General features: G+C 38.2%; 1 protein-coding gene across 1 annotated transcript in view; it reads left to right on the top strand.

Moving 5' to 3' along the window:
• Positions 1-20,033, top strand: part of galnt18a (UDP-N-acetyl-alpha-D-galactosamine:polypeptide N-acetylgalactosaminyltransferase 18a) — a 70,158-nt gene that overhangs the window by 43,882 nt on the left and 6,243 nt on the right. Inside the window, exons 3-10 of the mRNA XM_065291769.2 lie at positions 338-504; positions 1,575-1,758; positions 5,407-5,604; positions 6,053-6,167; positions 12,159-12,344; positions 13,428-13,565; positions 14,065-14,160; positions 19,639-19,803. Of these exons, the coding sequence (XP_065147841.1) occupies positions 338-504; positions 1,575-1,758; positions 5,407-5,604; positions 6,053-6,167; positions 12,159-12,344; positions 13,428-13,565; positions 14,065-14,160; positions 19,639-19,803 (1,249 nt within the window). The remainder of the gene's footprint in view (positions 1-337; positions 505-1,574; positions 1,759-5,406; positions 5,605-6,052; positions 6,168-12,158; positions 12,345-13,427; positions 13,566-14,064; positions 14,161-19,638; positions 19,804-20,033) is intronic.

Raw genomic sequence — 20,033 nt, 5'->3', positions numbered from 1 at the left:
ACATAATTGACTGTGACACACAAGATGGCTACCAAGTAAGCAGTTCTTATTTTTTCTTTCCAGATAAAAGTTGAAATTTTGTTTGTCATAGTACCTAGACAACTTTTAAGTTATCATTACCGAAACATAATGCATTTATTTAATGTAATATAATGTTGCGGTAATGATAATTTTTTATAATGATAAATCTAAAAAATGAAAATAATTCTATAGAAAATATTTTTAAAATCCTCTAAAAATAATGATTATAGTAAGTTCATAAGAAGAAATTGGATGGATTTCGTGAGAATCACCCATATGTGATAAGTGACTCTGTTTATGGTTCTTCCGCCTCCAGGTGCAGAAACATCTCGTACCCCTCCAATCTACCGCAAGTCAGCATCATCTTCATCTTTGTGAACGAAGCGTTGTCCGTCATTCTACGTTCCGTTCATTCCGCCATCCATCGGACGCCTCCCCATCTGCTGAAGGAGATCATCCTCGTCGATGACAACAGCAACAACGGTGAGATGATGTTTCCGTCCCAGCGCTGTTTTTTATTTCATAAGGACGTATGGGAGCTCCTTCAGTGGGGATTGATGCTTTATGACACTTAAATATGAATAATACATGTGAATGTGGATTTGTGTGGAAGTTCGTCCTGAGGCCCTGTAGCATAATAACACAGGGGATTGTGGGAAGCAGATATGCATGCGGTATGCAGTAATGTTTTATGTGGTTCAGCTTATGCAAGGTATTCAGTTTGTCACTGTGTGTTTCCGGGGATTGAACCCACAACCGTTTGGACTGCTTACACAAAAAATTACCATTGAGCTACATGAACACTCATTTGCCAAAAAATTGGAAAGATTTAATCTGTGTAAAAGAGATTATTGGCCAAAACTGAGCTGCAGGCATGTACTATATTTGCTTTGCTTTGTGAAGTACATGGCCCAAATGTAAGTTATGCATGTGTCAAATCTATTAGTATAAATAAAGATTAATTTAATGCATTCATGATTAAGCACGTTAGTCATTTTAAATCACCAAGTAAAGCTGTTTATTTGTTCTCAGTCTTTGGTTTTCTAAAATAAGGACTTCATAGTGGTTATAATGCTGCTGTGACCTTTCCACTGTGTGTGCTGTAGTGGGGGGTTTAATGTAAGGTAGAAAGGTCCAGACATTTAATTCTCCAACAGATTGACATTGCCCTCACGTCACATCATCCCGTTGCCATGGTGAGACAGGGTGATGACTTTCTATCTAATAAAAACTAACAACACAGGAGGCAGATGGGTGAAGAGTAAACCAGCAAACAGGAAAGGGACTTCAAATATCATAGACTGCTGAAAGAAATAAGAGTCTGTAAAATTGGTGCATTTCCCATAGATCACGAGGTCACGAATTTTGATTGCAATGTAATAAAAGTCCGGCACGCATCCCACTGGGGTCTTCACACATCATTTCTGTTGAGTACAGAAACTTCCCAGAGGTCACAAAGGTTATGTTGCCACAGCAGGTATGAGGTGTGAATTGATGTGTTGTTTGAAGAAACTGATCGACTGATCTCTCTTTCCCATTGTGTCCACTCAAAGCCGAGCTTAGAGAAAACCTCCAGAGATTCGTGGAGGAAAGCAACCAGCAGCGGCCGGACTTCATTAAAGTGGTCCGGCATGACAAACAGGAGGGTTTGATTCGCTCTCGTGTCAGCGGCTGGAGGGTGGCCACCGCCCCCATCGTCGCCCTGTTTGATGCCCATGTGGAGTTCAGCGTAGGATGGTAAGAAGGACAGTTGGGTGGACAGTTGGATTTCCTTTAGAGCTTATTCTGTTATATGAAATAGGGATGAAGTCGAATAAAATTAAAACTCAGCCAAATACCGTATTCATTACTCTGCCTTAAAGGGGACATATCATGCAAATCAGACTTTTTCCATGTTTAAGTGCTATAATTGGGTCCCCGGTGCTTCTATCAACCTAGAAAATATGAAAAAGATCAACCCAGTAACTTAGTTTTGGTAAACCATTCTCTGCAAGCATGTGAAAAAATAGGTCATTGAAATCTGGCTTCCCTTGTGATGTCAGAAGGTGATAATTTCGCCCCTTAATATACACTATTCAAACCCTGGCACTGCCATTTAGTGCAGAGATCAGCTCATTTGCATTTTAAAGGACACACCCAAAAACGGCACATTTTAGCTAACACTTACAAAGTGGCAATTTTAACATGCAATAATAAATAATTTATATGGTATGTTTGAGCTAGAAGTTCACATATGTACTCTGGGGACACCAAAGATTTATTTTACATCTAAAAAAGTCTTGTAAATTGTTTCCTTTAAGAAACTTGCAACGACGCTTATATATGGCACTGTATGGCGGCCAGATTGACAGGAGATGACAAGGCGGACAGGAAAAGGTGCTCAATAAAGCGGTCTAACCAAAAGTTTTTGTTAATAAAGTTTCATTTCTTGTTTAATATAAGCGTTATTTTCATTGTAGGACTTTATTGGTTTTAGGAAGTTTTTATTACATACTGCTGACGCTATTCGTCATTCTATGACATGAGATAAATAGATAAAGTCTCTCTTGTTCTCCGTGCTTGTGCATTCAGCAGATACCCAGGATCACCACCGTGTCTTTCTCATATGCTGCATGGTGTTGGATGCCTTGACTTTAAATGATAAAAAGACTTGTAGTGCTGTATGTTTTCGCGTCTTTCTCAGACACTTTAAAATGCTTTTACCAATATGTTTGCTGCTTTTGCGCGTCTCCCACCCTGCACTGGTTAATTTGATTGCGTCATCAAATACCTCATAGTTCTGCAAAATGTATTCAGTCTTTTCACTTGTTCGGCCGAACATCGGAAATTAGTTTTTTGCCATTTTTTGCAGAATCATTTTGATTGTCGAACATTCGGTGCATCCCTAATATGAAAAGTTAAACTGCCTCTTAAGTAAGATTAGGGGTTCACAGATATATCGCTGATGATGCTTGCTATGCTTCTCAATGAATTACGGTGAAATGTCGCCAGAGGGCGCTCTTGTGCAGAAACTCAATATGCGCTGCAGATGAAGAACCATACGCAGACAGCTATGACATGCAGCTCCAGGAAATGACTTATATTGCTGTTCTTCAAATCTTTTCAGGTATTTTCATGATAATAAAGAATATATATAATAATTATGTTTGACGAGTGTTGCTTTTTTAAATGCATGTTATAAACGACTCAAACTATCAGTGATTTCAGATCGATAAAGACATACTGATCAAAAGCCGTAGTACATGAAATAGCTATGAATAATATCGGCTGTGCGATTCAGAATAATTATCGGCCACCTATTTTGTATATCGGTATTTATTGGTGCACCGCTAAGTAAAATCACAGATAAGAAGTCTTTAATATTTATCATAGACATTATGACATTAAGTGGTTAGCAACAGGAAACTTTTGCTTCTTCGTCTCAGATATTTCTTCAGAGAAAAAGACAGAAATCTCACAAAGAGATCTCAAACTGAGCTCAGATTTGCCAAGTCTGAAATTAAAAGTCAATATTATTGAAAATTTTAATACGAACTCAAACATTTCTCATCACATTTACTCCAGATTATTTTATCTATACAGTCTACATAAATTAACAGCAGTGTATTTCAAATATTAAATGTTTATATCTTTCAAACAATTTTAGGAAAGCATCTGAGACTAAGTTGATATTGAAATAAAAAACATCTGAGAATTTGCTCTGAAAGAACAAGAGCAATAACACTTAACTCTTGGGCCGTTCCATGCTTAAAGTGCATTGCATCTTATTGAAAATGCAAAGCGTATAGAGAAGTTCATTATATTTGTTATGAAACAGAATGTTGCTCATGTTGAATCAAGAAATTAAATTAAATGCAACACACATACACACAAACATATATATTTGAGTCTCATAATATGGATGGATTCTTTGAAATAATAGCCCATTTTTCCTATAGACTTTAATTTCATGTGCTTGTTAGTGCAGAAGTAGCTTTCTACTGTAATTAATGTATCCTGTGTAGCTGTCAAATCAGATACCTGTTAATTATTCTCTGTATAACATACTGAACCCCCACAACTCTAAAGGGCTTGGAGAGCATCCAGAGTGTCTCTTATACCTGCTTAATATTCAAATACTGTACCATCAGTTCATGGACACATGCTGAAGTTTTACTTCAGAGCACTGGGAACACTGTGGCTTATACAGATTTTATGAAAAGGATCGTAAACCTTTAGCTTGCCTGGGGATATTTGTTGAGTTCAAAATGTTTGTTAATGTTCACATAACTTTAGATATGGCTATCCACTTTTTTGAAAATATGCTAATTTTTCAGCTCCACTAGTAAACATTTGATTTTTACAGTTTTGGAATCCATTCAGCCGATCTCGGAGTCTGGCGGTACCACTTTTAGCATAGCTTAGCACAATCCATTGAATCTGATTAGACCATTAGCATCACGCTAAAAAATAACCAAAGAGTTTCGATATTTTTCTAATTTAAAACTTGACTCTTCTGTAGTTACATCATGTACTAAGGCTGACAGAAAATTAAAAGTTGCGAGTTGCGATATGGCTAGGAACTATACTCTCATTCTGCCGTAATAATCAAGGACTTTGCTGCTGTAGAATGGCTGCATGAGGCGCAATGATATTAGGCAGTGCCTAAAAATAGTCCCCTACTTTTGAAAGTGAGACTGGGGTCTCTGCAGAACAAACAGAGCAATTTCCCAATTTTGGGACGTTTCAAACTGAAACATCTTTTAAAAAATAATGATGTATGGCTTTTCTGGGCTTCCATACATTTTTAATTGGATGGTTAAAAACGCCTAATCCAAGTTTGAAAACACCCCAAAATTGGGAAATGCCACTTTTTTGTTGCGCAGAGACCTATAATTCTTGAAAGTAACCGAGGGGACTTTTTCGGGCAGTGCGTAATATCACTACGCCTCCTGCAGCCATGTTACAGCAGCAACGTCCTTGATTATTACGCCGGAATGAGAGTATAGTTCCTAGCCATATCTGCCTAGAAAATCACAACTTTTAATTTTTTGTCGGTCTTAGTACACCGTGTAACTACAGAAGAGTTAAGTTTTAAATAGGAAAAATATTGAAACTCTTTGCTTATTTTTTTGCGCAATGCTAATGGTCTAATCAGATTTAATGGATTATGCTAAGCTATGCTAAAAGTGGTACCGCCAGACCTGGAAATCAACTAAATGGATTCCAAAACGGTAAAAATTTAATGTTTTAACTTTTTTTATTTTCAAAAAAGTGGAGTGTCTCTTTAAAGCACTTGACATTTAATTTTTGATCATTGAATTCTGAATGGAAGTCTGTAAAAAAACTATGATCTGGTTTAATAAGCAATTGTTTTACAACATGTTTCCTCTATATTGATTTAAGGGCTGAACCAATCCTTCACAGAATTAAAGAAGACAGAACCAGAGTCATCTCTCCTTCATTCGACAACATCAAATATGACACGTTTGAGATTGAAGAGTATCCTCTCTCTGCTCAAGGCTTTGACTGGGAACTCTGGTGTAGATACCTGAACCCTCCCAAATCCTGGTGGACACAGAAGAATCAAACTGCACCGATCAGGTATTCAAGCAAAATACAGTAGCCAGTGCTAAAAAGTTATACTAAATCTGTACTGTAATGTTTTGTTTGAAGATGTAAAAATGTTTTCTTCTTCTTCAACTTTTTTAGAATCAAAGTGACCAACAGACTTAAAAGTACATTAGGAAAAAGTTGAGAAAAGTTTTACTTTATGCAAATGAGCATAAAGGGAACATTTACTAGCATCAACAGTACAGTAACTACCAGTGATAAAATAAAAATGAGCATAACTTTACTGCCTTACTGTTTACGTTCCTATGTTACTGTAGCATAGTTGGTAAAGCATTGCATTAACACTGCAAACGTTAGGGGTTCGAATTAAACAAAAATACCATGAATAAAAAAATTTATAAAGCTTTGGATAAACTCATCTACCAAATGCATAAATGTAATGTGTTGCAATCCCCGTGTATCTCTTCTGTTTTATTAGAAGCCCTGCCCTGATTGGATGCTTTGTAGTGGATAGGAAGTATTTTGAGGAAATTGGTCTCCTGGATGAAGGAATGGAAGTATATGGAGGGGAAAACGTGGAACTGGGAATCAGGGTAAGAAATGTCAACATTACCTAAGAGGTTTTTTAAAGTAGTGCAGAGCTGCAGAAGGTAAAATATCTATCGATACTGTAGGCATGCATCATTGATAACAAAGCTTTGACATATGGTATAAAGTCCAATTTCAGTTGCTAACCCCATCACAGATAGACCTGTGTGTGTGTGTTATTACCAAGAAAATGGGTCTCTAAAGCTTGCTAATAATAACCTGCCAAACAGGCATCTCACTTAACGGTAGGGTCCCAACCTCTGACTATTAAAGTTGTACGGAGACCCATTAAGACCTCTGTCGTCTCTCATCACACCCACAGGCACTGTAATTAGACTCCAACAACATGAATCCAAGCGCACGTCCCCCATCTAGCCCCTGTGATGGGTTCACCTTGACAATACCAAGTAGATGAAATACACAAAACACGGAGGCATGCATTGTGATTTGTTCCCCACTAAAGGTCAGAAAAAATTAAGAAGTCTTACAATGTGGCAGGGTCCATATGTGCAGCGAGATTTAATACTGCAAGGAGCTAATGGCTGTTAACATCTGTTCGTACAGCTTCATGTCTTCAGCTCTCTTATCCTATGAGCTCCTCCGAGGTTCGAAATGCAACATTGCACAAATGTTGCAGCCCTGCAGTTCAGTGATCTCAAAGTGTGACAGAATAAAACCCAATGTTTGCATGGAGTTTTTTGTAAATCTATAGGTTTGTATGGGTGTTTAACCAAAGCAAATCAAACCCTGATGCATCATTCATTGTTTTGGCATTTATATTGATAGTTGGACAGGGAGGTCACACTTGAACTCAGGTCTTCCACAAGCTCAACACATCAGATCACATAATCAGACCACAAGGCCACTGCTCTGTCTATAGACCTCACTATGTGATATCACAGTGTCAGTCAAACACAAGCCAGAGGCAGAGAAGCAGAAGAAAATGTGTAATTTTGTTCACCCCATTGACATTGTGTTGACTGGAGGTATTTTTTCACTTTAACAGGGTTCATGCTCACCGAAAGGTCAAAGCATCTGTGCACATCTATTCTTAGACTTTGCTAAAGGGGTTTATATATCAAAAAATCTCTGTCGATCATGTCAGATGTCATCATGGATTTATTCACCATCTATTGCCGCAGAAAGTCAGGTTTGTTTAGGTTAAAGCCGATGGCTTTGTCAGTAATGGCCCTTTGGGGACAAGAGCATCTTGTTCTCCTATTAAACATACTTAAAGGGGACCTATTATGGAAAATATGGAAAAGTTTGGACATAAATGTGTGTTTTCAACACAATGAAAAATCACATAAAAAAAAAGTTTAATGCCTTCCAGAAAATGTTCTTCCTTAAATATATAAACATACAATATACCAAATGAAAGAACAGACCCTCTGCTTTCAAAAAAAAAAAAAAAACGTTTCATCCTACCTTCAGTGGTTCTTTTGTAATCAGCTTTTGAATATGGGTAGGTTTCTGCAAAAACACCACATTTTGAGCAAAAAGCAGAGATAATTCAATTTCTGTGACGGACTTTTCATAGAGATCCCATTCAGAGCGATCTTTAAAACAGACACGGACATGCAGCCGCTTGCCATAGGGCAATACTTCCGGGTTTAAAAAGTTGCGGATAATAGCGGTATTGTGGAAAGACGGAAAATCTCGTCATTGGCGGGGAAGCGTTTTCTCTTAATTGACGAGATATCTCGTCAATGGCAGTGAAAGAGTTAATGTGATGTCACACTGATAAAGCCCACGGCCACTTACTGACAGTTCTGCATTACCACAGTTTCCGCCCTCAGTGACACTGTCTGACGTTTTTCAAAAGTTAGATACAATTGTCTCAGATTGTATTCACAGGAATATGATCAGATTTTTTACCTTAAAATGCTCACTGTCTCTTTCGGTAAGGTAGGTAGGACGCGTTTTTGCTCCCACCCAAGTAGAAGCATTTTGAACATGCTATAATAAATGATCTGTGGGGTATTTTGAGCTGAAACGTCACAGACACATTCTGGACACACCTGGGACTAATATTACATTTTGTAAAAATGGCCATAATAGGTGCCCTTTAAAACTATAGATGAGTAGTTATATGGAAAAACAAGACAATTTTTTACACCCTATTGGCATTCAAATAAGCCTTAATATCTTACTCAAATTTGCTTCTCTTTCACAAAGTAGTTGTATAGGAAAGTTGTATAGGAAAACAAGACAAATATACTGATTAACATCATTTCTGCGGTGCCATATTACCTGGATAATTTAAATCACCCTTGGCAGTATTATTGGAAAGAGACCAAGTCGTAAATTGTCCCGTAGACAATATAATGCGAGTTTGATTCTCATTTCATGCTTGCAGAATTTTCCTCAGCGGGACAGATTAGGGTCTGAATATCTCCTGCAGGTATTGTATGCAAATGCAAGAAATTATTTTTTTAATGCTTCAGGAGAACAGACAGCTCCGTCATGGATCATTGGGATTGTTGTCAATGATTATGCAAATTAGTCATTCTACTGGCAAATAGGAGCAGTGGCACATCTGTCCACTTCCTGTTGAATTTCCCCCAACTAGTCATGGCGGTTAAAGCCAGCCAGACGTGAATGATCAAACTAAATGTGATTTCTACCATGTTTGTTTCTAATGAATAACCGAGTTACTTGTTGAAATATGGCTCTAAATGTATACATTTGATGATCATAAGATGTATACATGCGCCTTTGAGGCTGTTTACACTTGGCATTAACATGCGTTTTCGTCGATCGGATCACAAGTGGACGACGTTAATGCCAGGTGTAAACGGTGTTCAAAACGTTTTGAACGCGTCCACTTTCGACAACTTTCAACCACATCCAGAGGTAGTCGAAACCACTTTCGATCGGATCGCTTTGGAGTTGCGGAACGCAAATGTGGTTGAATGTGTTCGAACAGACACACGCTACTGCATTCTCTCCGCCCATTTATCTAATCTGAGGTATTAAACACAAGTTTTACGTCTTTTTTTGACTTCTGGTGTGAACATACGGTGAACAGCGCTATTTTTAGCCTTTCATTGATAAAACTACTGCGGGTGTTCTCCGTAGTTTCGTTTTGAAAGCATGAAAGTTGCACGATCCTATTTCATCAATTGCGCTGAAAATTCAGAGAAAGCTCCAACATATAAACGTACAAAACACTGTGCAGCATGTATACTTGCTAAACAAGCAGCGGACTCCGACATAATATTAGTTTGCATCCATATAAACTCATAATTACTCCCGCTGGCGTTTGAATGACAGCAGAGAGACTCGCCCACCGTCTCACAGACCACCCCCTCACAGTATTCAGGACAGAAGCGGTCGAAAGTGGACAAAAGAGACAGATTTAAATACCAGGTGTAAACGTAATGTGTCTCTCTCATCCACTTGTGATCCGATCGATGAAAACACATCTTAATACCAAGTGTAAACAGCCCCTTAGTTCCAGCACCTTGATCAAGGCTGTGGAGGCCGCTGTCATGTAAACGTTGCCATGTTGCAACAAAATGACTAAAGAGCACCTTTAACCTGATAAGGAACACTGTGCCGTACACGGCACACCCCCTCCCTTGCACGTGAGGCTGCATTACGTCATTGTAACTTTGAAGCATTAAATCTTCAAAATATACGGTCATGCGGCACATCGTTGTAAAGCTTAGACTTTCGGGATGCCATTAAGCGCACACAGAAAGCATAATATGATTTTTAGCAGTCATAAAACTGTAATCTAGTTGTTAGTTACCTGAACCGGGCGGCGCCGATTTAGGATATTTACTTACCTTCAAAATCTTTCCTTTATCCGCTTCGGTGAAATTGTCCAAAACAAATTGTTCATAAATCCCCAAAAGTCCAAGGAAATGGAATATCCAAGCCTTTTAATCCAAAACGATTTGTTCATCTCACAATCTTGACGTTTCTGACCGAATTACGATATAAATAGTGTATACAATAAGTTCACTAACAGACATTCGTTCGAATCTCACTTTTCATTCACGATTTATAATGAATATATTCGGATGTCATGTTTATTGTGCAACGTCTGAGGAACAAATGCGCCCCCTTGTGGAATTTCAGCCGTTCCATAAGAGGCTACGGTCTTATTCACTTATTTACATTTCCTTTGGTGTGTAAGTGTGTATTAGTACATGTTAACGATATGCAAAAGGTACAAACCCAAAAATAAACAATGACGCGAGTTATCATCTTTTACGTAAATCTCTTTTCTTGGACTATAACAAAAACACAGATTGTAGGCAACAGTTTATTTCCTGGGCACTTAAGGGCGCACTCACATTATCCCAACCAAACCAAACCATGCCTGGGCGCGATTGCCACCCCTCCCTACTCCCCCAGGTGCACGCACTCACACTGTACTTCTTATCGATCCGATTTCGGGCGCGCTTTCGTCATTAAGATGCAATTGTTTTGAAAAAGCAGGAAGTAAAGCGCTCTCTTAACACTGGAACCCACCGTAATGATAAGTCTGTGTTTTTTTTATTCGGAGTCGTTTGGTACGCGATTACAGACAGCCCTCTCACATGTCATCATATTGCTTAGTTGATCTGTCACGTGCGCAGCTCGGACATTCACGTAACCCCGCTGCACACAGCAAAAGGTTTTTACGGAGGCAGATGAAGGTGAGTGGTCGCGCAACTGACGTCTTCACCTTTTGAATCGCGCTCAGGCGCGATTGCGCTCACACCACAGCCTTCCGCGCCTGAGCCCAAGTGAACCGCGCTCCGGCCCACCTCTGCAACCCGGCCGCGGCGCGATTAAACAATCCGCGCCCGGAACGAAGCGATCACACTAGTCAAACAAACCAGGCTTTGGGGGTCAAACGCGCCCGAGCGCGGTTTGGTTTGGATAATGTGAGTGCGCCCTAAGACTCACAGCTTGTAAGAGAACTCCTGTTATACACCACTGATAGTTATGTATATTATATTGCATTTCTGTCTAAATATACACACTGCACCTTTAAATCTAAATGTAACTTAATGTAAATAAAATGTTATGCAGTGAAATAAGAAATTCCTTTTCCAACTAGATGATTGTCATACTTTCCCAAACCGGAATAAAAATACTTCTAAGCCGGGTGTGAATGTTTGAATGAAGCTTATCCTGCTGACATTTGTCCTACATATTCCCAATGTGAAGATTTATTAGATAGATTTACAAAGCACGTCCCGGAGTGAGCGAGATAGCGATCGAGCAAGTGTGTGTATTTTTGTGTGTGTTTAAAAAGCTATGCTGGAGCACAGTGGGTGGATAAACCCATGGAATCAAACCCACACATACACAAAAACTGGCACGCTTCATTCTGAACATATACTAATTCAGAGGAAATCATTGAATGACCGTGTAATCCATAAAAGCTCTTCAGGAAAACTGCATTTTTGATCCTCTCTTCTTTTTACTAACACACCAGGCGGTGCTCGAGCTGTTAAATTGCTCATAATGTCAGCCGCATATCAGGGAATTATGTTGAATCGATTTAAATGATCCATTTACGATTTCAAATAGGTTTTTTGATATTTTGTTTATCGAGTGGTGTAAAAGGCCTCTACATTGTTTAGTAAAAAGAGAACAGTGATTTTCAAACCAAAGAGTTTAGTAACTCTGAAGATGGTTGTGGGAAATGTGTCCTTGATTTTAAGTGTTGCTTGTTTTCCACAAAGCATTTTTCATACAACAAAAAGCTATTCATTGCAACAGTATTTTAAGAGCTTGCTTTTTATGTTCTGTATGTTTTTTTTACAATAAACTTACATAAGCATCTTCAGGATATTTGTTTTTGTAGACTACTTGACATTTAAAGAACATTTAGACTTGTTTTGTCAATGTTTCCAGTGTTGGGAAGTTATTAAAAGAAGCAGAGCTACTAAAATCAAATAAACACATTGTAGCAACATATTGATATCAGGTATTAGAAACACAACATCCAGGAACCTAATAAATACATATTTTAAACCTTTTGTAACCAGGTATGGCTTTGTGGAGGAAGCGTGGAGGTGATGCCCTGTTCCAGAATAGCTCACATCGAGCGCGCCCACAAGCCATACACAGAGGATCTGGCAACTCATGTACGCAGGAACGCGCTAAGAGTGGCGGAGGTGTGGATGGATGACTTCAAGGACCATGTTTACATGGCCTGGAATGTTCCAGTACAGGTACCCAATCTTAAATGAGACAAAACAGATTAAAAAAGTTCCCCTAGTCAATAATGTTATGCCTTAAAGGGACACTCCACTTTTTTTTGAAAATATGCTCCCCTAGAGTTAAACATTTGATTTTTACCATTTTGGAATCCATTCAACCGATCTCTGGGTCTGGCGGTAACACTTTTAGCATAGCTTAGCATAGTCAATTGAATCTGATTAGACCATTAGCATCGCGCTCAAAAATGACCATGGCTGCAGGAGGTGCAATAATATTACGCAGCCGAAAATAGTCCTCTTAGTAACTTTCAATAGCAGGGGCACTGCGTAATATCATTGCGCCTCTTGCAGCCATGTTACGGCAGCAAAGTCTTTGATTATTACGCCAGTTTGAGAGTATAGCTCCTAGCCTTATCTGCCTAGAAAATCGCAACTTTAAATTTTACGTCTGCCTTAGTACATGATGTAACTACAGAAGAGTCAAGTTTTAAATAGGAAAAATATAAAAAATCTTTGGTTATTTTTTAGAGTGATGCTAATGGTCTAATCAGATTCAATGGATTATGCTAAGCTATGCTAAAAGTGGTAACGCTTGTGGCACCATACTTACTGGTATAAATCCTCATGTAACAGTCTTTAAATAGGGAAAACACGGAAATGTTTGGTGGCTTCCCTGTTTGTTACCATAGGAATGAATGGGGCTAGGCTAAATGCTAACACATTCACGACGCGCTGTACAGTGCACGCATTGAAAAAAGATAGATATCTATTAATTCGTCTAAGTTGAGGTAATAACATAGGTTAATATGGCAAAAGGGTAGACTATTCCTTTAATGTTTGTCTTTTCAGGTGTTGAGATGCTGAAAATATCTCTGTCTTACTATGCGTAGGCTGGTCAATAAACCTTTAATGAGTTCTTACTTTCATCCGTACAGTACATAGCCTACTCTTACCATGACAGCTTAAAATAGCAATTTCACTGCTGCGTATAGCATCACTTCACTGTTAAAGCTTGACCCTGAAAGACTGAGATAGATTTATACTGACACAAATAATCCTTCCTCATTCTGAAAAGAATTTTCGTGTACGCTGCAGGACTCCAGGATCGATATCGGTGATATCACAGAGAGGAAGGCACTGAGAGAGAGACTCCAATGTAAACCCTTTAGCTGGTTCCTGAGGAATATTTATTCAGAAATGAGAACCTACACAGATACAGTCGCTTACGGTGTAGTAAGTATCCTCATCTTGTCTCACAGCAATTTTATATTTAAAGCAATAGGAGAGGAAGGGGTAAGATGTGTCACCTCGTTCATTTACTGTAACCTATGCATGCAAATCTATGCACAATATTTTTATCTGACCAGATATGTGATAAATGATTGTTAAATGATAAAACTAAACTTAAATATTACTAGTTCTTTTGTTGAGGGTAAAATTGAAAATCGTTTTTTCTTACTCTGTGTCAGTTATATATATAAAGAGCCTTTGTTAGTTCATTTATCACAGTTTAAACCCAGCAGAGCGGTTTTCCTAATTGGCATTCCTTTGTGGAATAGGATAATTAACAGCTTAAATGTGAAAACAAAGGAAAGCTCAGCTCCAGGGCATTTTCAGACATATTGGCTATTAGCAGACAGAGCAAAAGAGATTCATTAATTTTTTTCTGTGTTTTAGCAGTTTGAGACAGGCCTAATGTTTTGGTTCATATTGTTTGTGTGTGTGTGTATAGTTGAGAAACAGCCTGAGGCCAGATCTGTGTGTGGATCAAGGTCCTGACTCTGACAACATTCCCATTATGTACATTTGCCACGGATTGACGCCTCAGGTGAGTGTCCAGTTCACTGTGATGTATTTTCTATCCTTTTTAAATTAGTATACCCCAGAGTGTGTTTAACTCAATTAAATTTCATTTTGCTCGTGATATTCTGTCTCCTGTTATCTTTTGCCATGTGTCTCATTGGATCTGAATGGCTATGTTTTGTCTGAATTTAATCCAGTTGCATGGAACGACGATACCGTTTACATGTACCCTAAACATTGCAATCAAATTAAAATGTTCATTTACATGTACATTCTATATTTTTCGAACCAGGGTTGCCAGATTTGCGTATTAAAACCAGACATTACAAACTAAACCATAAGCATCCCAGTGACTATTCACAGCTCAAATACCAATAACTAATTAAACAATTCCCTTCATATTTTAAGGGGACAGAGAATGAAAAAGCATTTTTACTTTGTCTTTGTTGAATAATGGTAGTCTACCCGCATTCACAAACATACAAAAAGTGCTAGACATGCTAAACATCTCAGTCTCATAGAAATTCCTCTTTTAGAAATGTCAGCCAGAAAACGGCCCAATCTGAAAAACTGATGCTTATGACATCACAGGCATCTAACTGCCCCTCTACTTTAAAATAATTGGCTACATTTTTTAAGTGCCAGCAAAGTCAGCCAATCAGTAATGAGATTGCAAGTTAAGCCAGTAGGGGGAACCAAATAGGTGCAAAACCACTTGTTTAAAATCCCCCACCCTAATTGAGCTATCTGAGAAAGGTTTTTAGGAAGCTTCTAAGGCATTACAGACCCAAACAAAAAATTTTGTCTACATGTCACATCAAAGAACAAGGATAAATACCCCGTTCAATCATTCTATGTCACCTTTAACCCGCAGAAAAAATCAACTCACTAAAACAGTTTAAAAGTAGCTCTGTCAAAAAGCAGAGTACTTGGCAACGCAGCGCACAGCATCTCTCGTCGATTTCACGCTTTATCTCTAGATAAATGTATAAAGTCAAAGTTGAGTTGGAGAAAGTTGTTCTTAAGAAGTTTTCAGATATAGGCAAAGAAAACACACTTTGACCCCATTACCTTAAAGGCAGAGTGCATGATCTCTGAAAGCGAATGTTGATATTTGAAATCACCTAAACAAACACGCCCCTACCCCAATAGAATCTGGACCTTCTTTTGATAGACCCGCCCCACACATACGCAACCCAGGCAACGATGTCGGTTAGTAGACACCATGTAAAGATAACCTTGATATCTTTAATATTGACTAAGGCCATGTCAAATAGATGAGCTATATAGAAAATATGATCACAATATTTAAAAAATACAAATATATTTTTTACCCAGCTCATCTCTTATCCAAAAACTACAGTTGTTTCATTTATAGTACATATAATGTACCATAAAAAGATGAGTTAAAATACATCTTTTGACTTCTTTATAACAATCTTTCTTATCTTAAACTTCAGATGCCATATCCCCCCATATACGCTTGACTTGCGTTTCTTCCATCTTCACGTCCCAATTGATATCAGTGTTTCAGCTGTCGATTTCTGCAAGCCATAAAACTGTCATTGCATTGCATAAAACATTCTTCATTATTTTGTGCTGAGACCCGAAAAATGAATTTTGGAAAAGTGGGGCTGCTCGAGGCAATTCAACCTTTTCTCCTCCACCGAGTGTATTTCACCACGAGCTTCCACAACAAACGAAACACTGCAAAAATAGCAAGTCCTCTCCATATTCACGCTCTCTGGGGAGCGTAGGATTTAGATAGATTCTAGTGCTATAGACGCGGTAATGAATCTCAATAAAACACAGTGACTCAGAACACAGACAGGGAGGGTTGTTTTGTCTCCACTGGTGCATCATTTAGATGAGGACGGATGTGAGTATGTGTCAGAGATATATGTAAATGAAAGAGTGAGATAGAACCGCAGTTTCAGCGTGATTTTAACTACTTGGATGGCTCCCCAACACCTGCTGAATTCACATCTGCGCGTGTTTCCTAGTGTTTTATTAGAAACGACACAATGGTGCCGAGTAAAGTTTTCAGTTCTGTTCCTTCTAAATCCAACGTTTCTAAAGTCTGTTAAGAAAAATAAATTGTTGAAATGCAGAGAAGTATAAATATTGCTCTTTAATACTTCACTTAAAGGGACATTCAGCTGATCTCCGGGTCTGCTGCAGTAACATGGCCGCAGCAGGCGTAGTGATATTATGCACTGCCCGAAAATAGTCCCCTTGGTTACTTTCAATAGCAAAGGACTATTTTCAGGTGCTGCGTAATATCATTGCGCCTCCTGCAGCCATGTTACGGCAGCAAAGTCTTTGATTATTACGCCAGTTTGAAAGTATAGCTCCTAGCCATATCTGCCTTGAAAATCACAAGTTTTAATTTTCCGTCGGTCTGAGTACACGATGTAACTACAGAAGAGTCAAGTTTTAAATAGGAAAAATATTGAAACTCTTTAGTTATTTTTTAGCACGATGCTAATGGTCTAATCAGATTCAATTAATTATGCTAAGCTATGCTAAAAGTGGTACCGCCAGACCCGGAGATCAGCTGAATGGATTCCAAAATGGTAAAAATCAAATGTGTAACTCTAGGGGAGCTGAAAAATTTGCATATTTTCAAAAAAAGTCGAGTGTCCTTTTAAAGGGATAGTTCATCAAAAAAATACAAATTCTTTCATAATTTACCATCATGTTATTTAAAACAGTGTATGAGTTTATACTGTTTAACAGAAATTAAGATATTTTGATAAATGTTACTAAGCACACAGTTGATGGTACCTATTAACTTCCATAGAGACAGAGCGCGTCATAACCTGAAAACCATGCCCACCGCTTATAAAAACATATTTCAGTTTTTTTCTTGTTAGCTGTACACCTTGTAACACAGCAGCTTTTAGGAATTATTCTGTTTTTTGTAATAAAAGACAATGACAAGGAGGTGGCCTATCGCAATACAAAGTCAGTGGAGACGGTTGGATTGGTTTCTACAGAGCCCCTAAGGGGACATGGAGCAAAAATTAAATAAAGTTTAGTTTCGCGTGCTCACGTGAAACTATCGCGCGCTCACCTGAAACTATCATGCACTCACGTGAAACTATCGCGATCATGCGCTCACGTGAAACTATCGCGATAGTTTAAAAAAAACTAAGCTTTAAAAAAAATTCTGCACATGAGGGTTTCACGTGAGCAAATTTTTTTACTCCAATGTCACCTGTGTATGACACAGTCATTGAAGACTTTGATTAATTAGTGGTCAAAGAATAAGCAGTCAGTTTGAAATTGTAGGTGTATTCCTCTGGTGGTTATTTTAAGACATTTGACAGGTTAGTTGTGCGTAACAGTAAAATGATGCATACCCATGAAACATTTCTCAATCAATCAGAATAAAGCATTCAACAGCCCTGTGGTATAAAAGATGATAACATGATGGCATTTTAATATAAAATTATTTATTTGTGTTTACCTGAAGAAAGTCATTTAAATCTGGGATCGCATGAGTGTGCGTAAACGATTAATTTTTATATTTGGATGAAATATTTCTTTAAATTCCATAATCACTGCATTAAATTTCATTGTCACATCGACACATCCCGAGGCATCAGTACAGTTTTAATCTACATAAGACAAAACCTCAACTAAGAGTATGAACACTGAGGCAGCTGTTTGGGGATTAATTAGATGATGTAGAAAATGTAGCAAAAAACACCCAATCTTTTCTTCAGCATGTATCTCTTTTTTATTCAGCAGAAGGTACATTGTTCCCATACAATAGTCGTAAATCTACCAAGCAATGAAAAACATGCTTTTCCAAAAGCGGAAACAGTGGAATAGGGCTAAAAGTGTCCGTGCAAGTTGACTCTTTTTTTCTGCTCTTTTATATTATTCCCCATCCCATTTCAGCCCCCCATCCATTCTGCTGCGGTACCAGAGCTCATCAAAGCATCCTGAAGGACAGGCATTGTTTCCATCGTGAATGAATGATTAGTTGTGTTATATGTCCACAGAATACGGCTTCTTTCGTTTCCAAGTACTTCACAAAAATTGAGCTGTTTTGCAAACTTTGCCTTTCCAAAGTCAAACGATTCATCTGGCTCCTTTTGTAGTGGGCTAAGGTGTAGAGCAGTATTGTGAGAAAGAGGCTACAGACATGAATTCAGACTCGGTTAAAAGTGTGTTATCCCCACAGGGACATATCAGAATTGAACCTAAAGAGGGAAGAACGGGTGAGAGTGGCAACTTTTGCAATCGAATGGTTTCCAAAACAACTTGTACCAGAACTTTTAATGCCAAAATTGAACTAGAACCGAGTTGAATGCAATGAATCGAGACTGCACATTGGAAAAAAGTGTCCATTTGTCTAATGTGCTCAGAGATACGGTTGGAGGGCTCACGCTGTATAAGTGAAAAACACAGCCCGGATCAATACTACTGTGAGAACATCTCCAAACACAGGCTTTTGAAGTTTTGAAATTTCTCTTGCTTAAAATGACGTCTATCTGAAAGAGTTTTTTTTCTGTAAGCTGAAAGATTTTAGTATAAGGCCCAATGATTTGGAACTTTGCTTTAAAAAGTGCATTAGTTATTCAAAACAAATATATTAGTGTCTTTTTTGTCTGAGATATTTAGTTTTGCACATTATTTTGCACACTTTAGCATTATTTTGTCACTTATTGGGAGCTGTATGCTAGCTGGAGCCATTTACTTCCAGTCTTTATGCTAAGCTAGGCTAGCAGTGTGTGCGTCAGACAGAGTTACGGCACGCACGGAGATGACAGAAGTATGTATGGACCTATCTAACTTTGGGGGATACGATGAATAAGCTAAAGTCCACCCAGCAGTTTTTAAGCTTTTGTTTTATGAGGTATTAAAATTTTAGGACATGGAATTAGCTAGATGAAAGCAATTGCATAGAAACACAAACAAGATGGCACAGATGGAGAATTTAATGACACAATAGTAAAATATGTAGTGTATACATAGTATATGTCCCAACACTGGCAGACTTTTTACTAGGTACTCAAAAGTGTGTACTTTGTCATCGCCAGTTTTAAATACATAATAGAAGTATGCAAATTGGCCTGCAGCAAATAAAAGGCAATTGGTAAGAACAATGTTCCTGAAGCTCAGTAGGTAGAGAATTAGCAAAACAAAGGTCATGAGTTTGAACCTCACTGTGTATACACTAAATGCATGGACTAAAGCACCAAATGCAAATGTAAGAAAGTTGTTCCTCTCTCCCAAGCCCTATTGAGATTTAACTCGACATTGGGATTTCAAACTAAGCCATGAAGTCGTAGAGTTATCACATAAAAAGCTCAATTTCCCTTAATGAATAATTCATTTGATTGGCTGCTTAATGCAGAGAGCTTTGTAATATATACACCATCCATTCAGACCAGAAGCAGTCAGTCACAATTTTCAATCAGTGAATAGAACAAGGACAAAAATATATTTGGGCTTAAATTAAGAGTGTCTCATCTTCTTGTCATTTCAGAATGTGTACTACACAAATTCCCAGCGGTTTCATGTTGGGGGTTTGAGTCCAACCATTGACGATGATGACAACAAGTGCCTGGTGGATGTGAACGGCCGACCGCGACTACTGGAATGCAGCTACGCCAACAATAAGCATATGAAGCTCTCCTGGATCTTTACTTTGGTATGCATAGAGTCTCAGACAAAAAGAGTGCAGTTCATTTGAAATGACAATGCACCCCATAAAGAAACTCTTATGTTATGCATTTCTTTCGTCAAAGTTGAATTTTTTAAGAAAATCTTTGTTTCCCATATATCAGAAGTGAATGGTGGATAGGACTGACTAGCAAAGCAAAGTGGTGCCATAAACGTAGCCGTAACTAACAAGTTATATTATGACCTACAGTTACGCCA

The sequence above is a fragment of the Paramisgurnus dabryanus genome, chromosome 23 (assembly GCF_030506205.2).
Source record: "Paramisgurnus dabryanus chromosome 23, PD_genome_1.1, whole genome shotgun sequence".
NCBI lineage: Eukaryota > Metazoa > Chordata > Actinopteri > Cypriniformes > Cobitidae > Paramisgurnus > Paramisgurnus dabryanus.
Note: the sequence above shows the minus strand (reverse complement) of the source record. Positions and strands in the feature narration are given on the sequence as shown.